The sequence below is a fragment of the Hypomesus transpacificus genome, chromosome 15, assembly GCF_021917145.1.
Source record: "Hypomesus transpacificus isolate Combined female chromosome 15, fHypTra1, whole genome shotgun sequence".
NCBI lineage: Eukaryota > Metazoa > Chordata > Actinopteri > Osmeriformes > Osmeridae > Hypomesus > Hypomesus transpacificus.
In genome coordinates, this window is record NC_061074.1 from 9,763,739 (window position 1) to 9,773,264 (window position 9,526).

General features: G+C 45.6%; 1 protein-coding gene across 1 annotated transcript; it reads right to left on the reverse strand.

Moving 5' to 3' along the window:
- LOC124478065 (heat shock protein beta-7-like) lies at positions 1–3,476 on the reverse strand. Its single transcript, XM_047036173.1, has 3 exons — positions 2,996–3,476; positions 1,424–1,581; positions 1–667 (listed from the first exon to the last, which is right to left on the reverse strand). The coding sequence occupies exons 1-3, from the start codon at positions 3,261–3,263 to the stop codon at positions 479–481; spliced, it is 615 nt and encodes a 204-aa protein (XP_046892129.1). The 5' UTR covers positions 3,264–3,476; the 3' UTR covers positions 1–478.
- Between the last annotated feature and the right edge of the window lie 6,050 nt (positions 3,477–9,526).

The window sequence follows — 9,526 nt, forward strand, 5'->3', positions numbered from 1 at the left end:
AGATGGAAAGAGTTTATGAGTTATGACAAGCATGAGATTTCATTTCTCATCTGTTAAAACCTCTTGTCAGAGCAATTACTGTCCAGGGTTCGGCCGCTTCTACCCATGTTCATTGTTGACGGAGCAAAAGATAGAAAGTCGAGTCTGTTATTTATTAAAAACCCACGCCTGTACAGTGTTGTTATTGGTTGCTAGGCTGTTTTAGGTCATACTACATCTCCTATCCACAGTAAACGTGTTTCTACAGTTACATCCTTGTAGAAAATAAACAAATTTACAGCTTTGCATTTCCTTCTTCGCTTGTACAGAATGACATCCTAAACCCCTGAACCAAAACAATAATGTAAATGTATAAATCAATTTTATTCAAATTTATAAAAACCTCAATGCAAATGTAGAGAAATCTCGAAGATGGTGTCACTGACTAGTCGTTATAAAAGTAAAGCTGTGGGAAGTCAAAGATTGGAGGAAGGTGGGGCTAAAGGTGGGCCTCCGAGTAGTAGGTGGGGGCGGGGGGCTCAGGCCCCTCCATGGGTGTAGTCCTCCTCACGCTGACCACCAGCATGCCCTCGGGGGTCAACGTGCCGCTGACCGAAAGCGGGTCCATGTCCTCTGGGAGCAGGGACTTGTGGGTAAACGTGTTACTAATGCTCCCGTCCTCCAGCACCTGAGGGGAAGGGGAGGGAAAGAGAGGGATGAGGGATGGATGAAGAGAGGGAGAGAGAAGGAAGATGGATGCGTGTCATGCAAAGACCATTTTTTTTAAAGGGAGTAAGTAGGATAGAGATGGGGTGAGAGGAGAGGGGATGATCAACAGGGGGGATCACAGGGTCCGTATAGGTTAAGAGGTTGGCAGGTGAGGATGATTGACACTGACGGTTTTCCCTGTGGAAATATCTAAGTCAAGCCTTAGGCAGAGGCCCCGGTGAAGGAGTTTAAGGGCGGTGTTTGAGCGGAGTCTTGAGACGGAGCTGAAAGATGATTTCTCCTTCCAAGCTGCAGAGTCTTCATCTCTGTCTCCTGTCCACCATTTAGACCTGATTAGGATTAAACTTCTGACACTTACTCAGGCTGAAGTGCAGCGATGAGCAATGGGCTAGACAGGTCCTGGACAACTCTGGGTTCATACAAACAGACAACACCTCGCAACTGGATATCACCAGTTAGTCTCCTCTGACCCAGATAGACAGCAACACTAAGACAGAGTTCACACATACACAGTCATGTACTCTTACACACACACACACACACACACACACACACACAGTCATACTCTTACACTTACACACACATACACACTGTCAATCACCTCACACTTACCAACACACTCAGTCATGCCCTCTCACACTTACACACGCTATGTTCATACTCTACATGTCTACAGTAATGAGTCATTACTGGTCACACAGAGACTCTGTTTCACCTTCTCTGCGTGGATGACTATGTGGTGGTTGTAGGCCATCACAACGACGTCGTGGGGTTCAAACTGGCTGACGTCGGCTGACATGGAGTAGCTGTCCCCCAGTGACCTGACCGCTCCCATGCTGGCCGGCCGGCCCGACACAGCGCCCCCTGTAGGCCCTGCAGGGAACAGCCGAATGTGACAGCAGAACAAACCAGATCAAGTCCTCTGAAACCACATACATGAACTTCAAGCTTCTCTAAGCAGAACAACTCCATATAATGCATATGAATAAATAACATAATTATATATTATTACATCATTTTATTATTTTACTCATTTTATTCGTGATAATAAAATACATTCAATGTGACATCTCCGCGAAAAGGTGGTAGTCAATGAGGTTTCGTAACGTGGCAAAATGGATACAAAGAAAGGGGTATTAAAGTTTATGGCTGAGGTGGATATTCCTTTTATGTCTAAACTGGAGCACATGGCCGTTAAGAACCGTGAGTAAGAGGGACTTCTGTTTGGGACATAAAATGACTTTAGTGCCCATCTGGCGATGAATAAGATCTGTTCCTAACAAATGGACCGGTTTGATTAAGCAATAAATTAATGCAATATCACGTATTTATAATAAACAAGGGTTTAGGTCTGGAATATTCTCAATTTTGTTTTTGTATATTGTAAAATATCAGTCAAACATTGAAACAATTTTCAGTATATCCGTTATATAGTGGCATTATTATACTACCTGCATTTGACATTTTATGCCAGAAAACACATCATTGTAAATTAAGATTTTAGAGGACTATCATATTGTCAATAAACATTCTTAAGCACCATCGTTATGATTTTACGAACTGAACAGAATGCCCAAGTCTTCTAAACGCTAACGGCTGTTTATGACTCAGAGGAAAGTCTTCTTCGTTTATATGACCTTCCCGTCTCAGCCACTCTGATGTCTTCACTGCCTGGTGCCTGCCCGACAGTCCAGCCTCTCTCGTTGTCATCACGTCTTTATATGGACCTCTGAGACTAGAAGGAGTTACAGACAGGGGCTCCTGAAACTCATTCATTACCCCCAGAGTGCAAATTATACAATGACAATCAGGGGGGGGTTCAACTTCTTCTCCAGGGCGATATATAAATGTATTGATCCCCCCTGTAATTCGAACCCTGATTACCCCTGTGATGTCATCAGCCTTCCTTCACGTTCTGCAATAAAATAACATCACCCTTTTAAGACATTCTTATCACACCTCAGTCCTCCTTGGTACAATCTTTCTCTCTCAGCCCTCTCTCTCATTCCTCCTCTTGCTGGGAGTTTCTCCTTCTGTTCATTGAGAGTTTAGGTTAGCTGAGGGGCAGTTCTATGGGTGTATGTGAAGCCCTCTGTGACATTGCTTGTAAAAAAGAGCAATACAAAACATTGTGATTTGATTAGACTCTCTCGTATCTCGATCTTGCCGTGTTGAAGGTACGTACAGACAGCAGAAGGTTTACATCCATGACCCTGTTGGATAAACACACACACACAAACACACACCCCTACACAAACACACACAGGCAACCTGAGACCATACTCACCCTGGTAACCGTGAGACTCCCTGCGGTGTCGGCTGAAGGGGGCCCGACACAGAGTCCCCACGGTGTCCTCCTCTCCGAACATGCTGTGGGGCGCTGCGGGATCCAGGAAGGGCTCCAGCAGGGGTCCCAGGGGGGACCCCAGGGGGGCGAGCGTTTGCCCCCCAGCGGACTCCTCCGACCTGAAGGAGCTGCAGCTGCTGTAGCGAGACGAGGAACGGTAGGAGGAAGAGGAGGAGCGGCTGGAGGAAGAGCTGGTCAGAGACGCCATGAAGGTCAGCCCTCAACATGCACACAGCAAGATTCTCAACACTAGGAAAATAAGATGTCAATAACGTGTGTGTAATTTTTCAGGTTCTTCTGTAGTCCTCTCTTTTCTTTTACGCAGAAAAACTAGTGGAAAACAATTTTCTTTGTCTCTATTTCACAGACACGTACGATCACACAGTCATACTCGCCACATATAGCATTTGGTCATTCTGTGTCCTGTTAAATACAGCCCCAGTGCATTGTGGGTCAGTGGCACACAGTGGGCCTCCAGCTGCCGCCGAACTCCATAAAAGGTGACGCGTCCAGGGTTAGGAGCCTGGAATAACGGACGAGTAGATAAGAAATGGAGACTCTCCATTATCACAGACACACTAACACACATATAGTGACAGTGATAACAGAACAGAGAGCTCCACTCAGGGAGGTTTGAAGCAGAGATTGCTGATGAAACCTAAAGAGAGATTGAACTTCTGTTGGCAACCGAAACATTAGTCACTTGTATCAAGTTGAATCAGGATCATGTCCGGCTATGGCAGAACGTTGACCTTTTAAGGTGATGGTAGTCACACTTAAATGCTTTGTATTTTTGTTTTGTATTTTTGTGGGTTAAGTAAAAGGTCGCCATTGATAAAACATGTATTTCCATCTACAAAGATGAAAAATACTTTAAATGTTTAAAACCTTTTGCAGTCAACGTCAGATGAAAGCTTTCTCCAAAGATAATTAGCCCCAAACTTGAGTTCAACTTTGGTGATGATTCAGCACTGGGCTGTCACTTGCTTATAATTTTCACATTTCAAGTTGTTAAAAAAAAAGAAAACATTTATGTTTTTCCATGAGTAATTACAGTACAGTAATTACAGACCAGAGAGGTCTTAAGTAGGATGCTGGTCTTGACCTACTTGATGTAGTCATACAGTACGATGTAGCCTATTAGCAGCCTTATCGGAAGGTCACAACAAGGACTGCACAGTAGAAAAACCTCAACGTGTTTTTCTCTCCAAGTAAAAACCGTTATAAAACAGTTTGGACTGTCAGTCCTGTGTTAGCAGCTGTTGAGTCCTCCAGGGAAGCACACGGGCTCCAGGCAGACGTTCCCCGGGGGTTTATCCACCGTGTGTACTTGTTCCTACTACAGAGCACACAGTATTCTGTCGATCAGAACAGTTTTCCCGAGGCAAAAGGCCTTCGGTTAAAAGTGTCAAAGTGTGCGTGCGCGCTGTCCATGTCAAAGTAGCAAAGCTGATGGTAACATAATGATGTTCAATGAGCTGCGATGATGTTAAGGTACATTATCAAATTTAAATCACAGGGCAGCTTCTGGAAATCCAGTATGATGGCCGAAGTGCTTTCCACGGACCTGACCACTTAATCATCTTTAGTCAAGTTTTTCATTTTTATATTCTTCTCCAATTCCTCGATATAGAATATACAATCAAATGAGACACAGATCTTTTTTGTTGTTGCAAAGAACATATACGATATTTTTATTAATGTTAAATTATGTCAGATGCAGCAAAAAAATGTCAATTCATTTTTAAAAATCAAGTGGCAATATTCAAATAATCACATTCAGGTCAAATAAAAGATAGAAAATGAGAAGAAAAGGAAAGAAAACGACAGTTGACAGTGATGCTCGGAGCAGGGGACTGTGTCTGAATAGTTATGCATTTTAAATGGTTTCACAGTTTGTAGGATGACAGACAGCTGGATGGAGTTCGATGGTACATTCATTTTAGGTTGATCCATTTCTGTACCCGGTGAGTCATGGTTTGATTGCTTTTGTCTGGCACAGGGACAGCTAAAGCTGTTAGCAGATAGCAGATGGCTTGGCTCTCCCTTACTTATCAAAATCTGTCTTCTCTTCCAACATTCCAACAGGAGTACTCACTAGCCTGAATGTGTGTTTTGTGAAGTAATGTATAGGTGTGTTTGTGTGTGTATAGGTGTGTGTTTTATGCTGTAGTGTATAGGTGTGTGTGTATGTGGGTGCCATGACTACACCGTGATGTCACCCCACAGCCCAAAGCTCAGAGGATTCTGGGTGCTTAATTAAGGCCTGCTGAGGCATCAGAGGCTAATGTGGGTTAAACACCAGCTCATTCTCTCTCTCTCTCGATGGCTCTCTACCTCTCTCTACCGTTCTCTCTCGTGATCTCTCTCCTTTAAGCGGTAAAGACCACTCAGACAGCGACTGAGAGACCAGTGGTCTCTCTCTTGCATCAGCTGGTCCCCAGGCCTGCGCCCTGGTAGGCCTCCTAACGATGCTGGAAGGTGATGGAGATGCCAAGATCTGAATATTCATGTGTCCTCTCTGCCCCGCCCTCCTTTCACAGATGTCTTGATGTATTTTTAAAAGTAGATTCACCCTCCACTATTGCGTGCCCCCCCCTACCCCCCCCCCCTGGACAAACATACACTATCTCAAACACACATTGAATCTGAAGCAACTGTGAGAGCCTCTCTCTTTCTCATATAAGTGCCCAATGTCAGCTCTGGCCTGAAGCACTACGCCACCCACAGAACACTCTGTCCATGGCTACCCTCTTTGAGCACACAGACACACACAGGACATGCCTCACTCTATCCATCTGCACTGAACAAGGACAGGGGCGTCAATCCTCATTGGATGACACGGCCCCAATGAGCGCATCTTAGACCAATGGCGAGGACGCATCGCCCCGCTGCACAACTTAAAGCTTTTTTGGGGGCAGTTACCTGCAAAACACTCAGGACACAGACGGAGGGAGGGGATGAAGGGTGAGGGAGGGGGTGAAGGGGAAAGAGGCACGGGGGAGAGGGGGTGGAGAAGAAGGGAAAACGAAGAGATGCACATCTCCCTTTGGTTTCCACATCCATCCGTCAGCCTATGTCATAATCGCAGGCTAATTGCCTGTCGGCAAAGGTAGCACTCAACTGCTCCGCTGATTATATAACAGGCAGCCCGTGGGCAAGGACGGAAGAGGAGAGAGAGAGAGAGAGCGAGAGAGAGGGGTGGAGAGAGCAACCAGAAGAGGGGGAGAGAGATGGAAAGTGCAGAGAGAGAAAAGGACGGAGACAAAAGTGTCGAGAGAAGAGAACAGGTGGAGAGAAAGGACGGGGGAGGAGAGGGGGAGGGAGAGACACAGTGAGAGATTGAGTGAGGAGAAACGGATGAAAGATGGAGCACAGGTGGATGGTTGAAGAGGCACAGAGACCGAAACAGATAGAGGGAGAGAGAGAGAGAGAGAGAGAGAGAGAGAGAGAGAGAGAGAGAGAGAGAGAGAGAGAAAGAGAGAGAGAGAGAGAGAGAGAGGGAGAGAGAGAGAGGGAGAGAGAGAGAGAGAGAGGGAGAGGGAGAGAGAGATGAAAAGCAAGAAAAGGGGAGGATGGAAAGAGAGTGTGTGTGACAGCTGTGTGGAGAAGGAGACTGGAAGGGGCCTGTCACTAGCTGCCAGGGGGGCACTTTCCACCCATCGCCTGGACGGCCGGACGGGGGAGGGGGGGTGGAGTGGATGGGGGAGGGGGGGGTGGAGTGGATGGGGGAGGGGGGGTGGAGTGGACGGGGGAGGGGGGTGGAGTGGATGGGGAGGGTGGAGGAGGAGGGGGGGGGGGGGGTTGTGGACAACAACACGTCACACGTCACAGCATCGGGACGAGAGCACGACCTTGCCCTGAGAACACAGCTCCACATTAATGCCACTGAAAGGACAATGAGGCAGCATGGCCCTCCAACGACATGTTACTCAAGCCCCCGCAATGGACAGATGCAACAGGGCCTGGTTTTCAGGCTTAGTCGACCTTTGACTAAGCCAAGCGAGGACGTCGCTCGCAGAAGCCCCATGTGAGGACTGTGGTCATTGTAAAGTTCAGTCGGTCTGATGAAAAATGATGAATAGTGCATGTAGCATTAATAAAAACTACAAAAATGGCAGATCTATGGCTCTTCTTCTATGGTGGGTAAGAGTTTGACGGTGAAATTAACCCCGACCCAGGAGGTCAGAGGTCACAGATGAAGGCACAGCATTAATGGTTCCCCCTGAGTTTACGCTGTCTCTCACGCCCTTTCGTCATCGACTTCACCTGTCTGGAGCGCGGAGCGTGATGTCGATAGGCGTCCAGCCAAACAGATCACCTCCGCCTGGTTATCACATCAACTTGAAGCTTGTATTCATTGAAAATAACATTCAGTACCACTGCTCTGTTATCATTTAATAATTAATTTTCCAAAATCATGAGCCTCGTTCCATCCGTTTTTTATCTAACGACAAATTAAGTGTGGAACATCGCCGTCATGTGAACGTCTTTCCCTCCAAAGAGAGCTCAGCAATACTAAACACACCGTTTAAAGGGAATTGCTGCATTGGTGGCCTTTGGAGCTAGAACACAAATGCAAGCCTAAAGAGCCTGCAATTCTAAACTTACAAACACACAGACAAATGTTGAGGATTTCCTGAACAATCTCAAAAGAAGTGAGTTGGGCGGTAATTCTGTGCTTTCACGATCTTAGAACTACTCTACAAACATACACACTCACACACACTTAGTCTACGCTTTGATATTACGTACACACCGATTAACTGTGATGGATGGCAAGTGAAGTGTCGTTTGTTGGGGCTGTGTGTGGGCGGGACACACTGACGCTCTGGACCAATGGGACTTCCTGAGTTGAATGAGTGACAGTCCCAATGGGAGAACCTTAAAGAAGGTTCACCGTGACAATGGAATTGTTAGATTTATTCACTGAAAAATGTCCTTTTGCTGACGGAGGAAAAATAGAGAAGATAAGGATAGAAAAGATAGGCAAAGCTGTAGCAATAACTATGAATCAAAAGGGAAAACGGCAAACAATTTGAAAAAGTCCGGTAGGATCACCATGACAATGACATAAACAAACCATATCACAGTATCCTCTTTAAAAATTAAAAGAAAAACGTTTTTTTCACATTTGTTTTGTTGTTTTTTCCCAGTATACTATATCACACAGTGATAACAAAGAGAGGAGAAATCTACAGCCACATTAGCCTCGTGCAAAAAACCACATACACTAGCACGCCGCAGAGGAAAAGAGAACCAAGCAAGACAACGTATACAAAAATATAGAAAATCTCCAATGCAACTTCACATCTCTTCACAGAAAAACAAGGTTTCTGTTTTTGTACAGCAATGTCTTCACCAAACAGCATCTCTTTCACCAAAAGGGACACTTCAAGAACATTCTATAGTTTTTTATCTTTTTGTTGTCATCATAGTTTTTTTTTTATGATGACCACATGGTCTTCAATGTTCCGTAGAAGGAACACAAAGAACAAAAACTCAAAAGTGAACCAGTAGCTATAGCATGCCATTATGACAGGGAGTATCATAATGATATTCAGCATAAGAAGTACAACAAGTTGAATGATACAAAACTAGTACAATAAAAGCATATCATTTCTGTCGCATCCTTTGTGACAAATGTTCATTTATTTTTATTTACCTTTAAAGTTTGTTGATTTTAAAATACATATGTCCTGTCACTTTCTTTAAAGACATTCCAGCATTTGCTCATAACTGTTGAAGTGACAGGTTATATTACTGTTGTTTGGCATACTCAGCAGGCCATGCCAAGACGGATGCAACTGTCTCCTGCAGGGGAGGGGGGGGGGGGGGGGGGGGGGGGAAGGGGGGAGGGTACTTGGAACAGCCGACAGTAACAAACCATCCTCAAGACTGGGTCATCCCACAGTTTTAGTTTCAGCACTTGCAAAACACATGCACAGGAATTTCAGGAGTTTAAGAGTCAGTCCTTCTGTTTGGGTTCGTTCCTCGTCAGTGGCTGGCGTCCATTTTGAAAAGATCTCATACTTCCTGGTTGAGGGATAGAACGCCAAAACAACCCGGTCAACCAGTAGGCTTCTCACTGAACCCACCGGCGAATCACTGGGCTTTCCTACTAAAGTCCAACTGTCCTGATTCTCACTGATATAAAAGATTGTTTGGACGCCTCAAGACAAAAATATATCAATACATATCAAATTGGCAGGCGGGGTGGATTAGGGTGGGTGAAATGTCGCAAGTAAGGCCTGGGACACATGGTTTACGTTGGAGTAAGATAAATTCAAGTCGTGAAAAACATGCAAACTGGTTGACGTGTGTCAGACGTCGTCGTGGAGACGAACGGATGAACGAAACAGAAGTTCCTCCGGATGGACGAGAGACAGTAGGGTATGCACACAGAAACGGACAGGGGGAGAGGAGTCCTCAGTTGCCCTGCTCCCTCTCCTCCCTCTCCTCCCTCTCCTC

Bases quoted from the DNA above. Each gene is read 5' to 3' on its own strand.
- LOC124478065 (XM_047036173.1), bottom strand. From the start codon at position 3,263: ATGGCGTCTCTGACCAGCTCTTCCTCCAGCCGCTCCTCCTCTTCCTCC. The intron at 1,582-2,995 runs GTGAGTATGGTC...TGTTCCCTGCAG, and splicing joins GGAGTCTCACGGTTACCAGG to GGCCTACAGGGGGCGCTGTG. The intron at 668-1,423 runs GTGAAACAGAGT...CCTTCCCCTCAG, and splicing joins TAGTCATCCACGCAGAGAAG to GTGCTGGAGGACGGGAGCAT.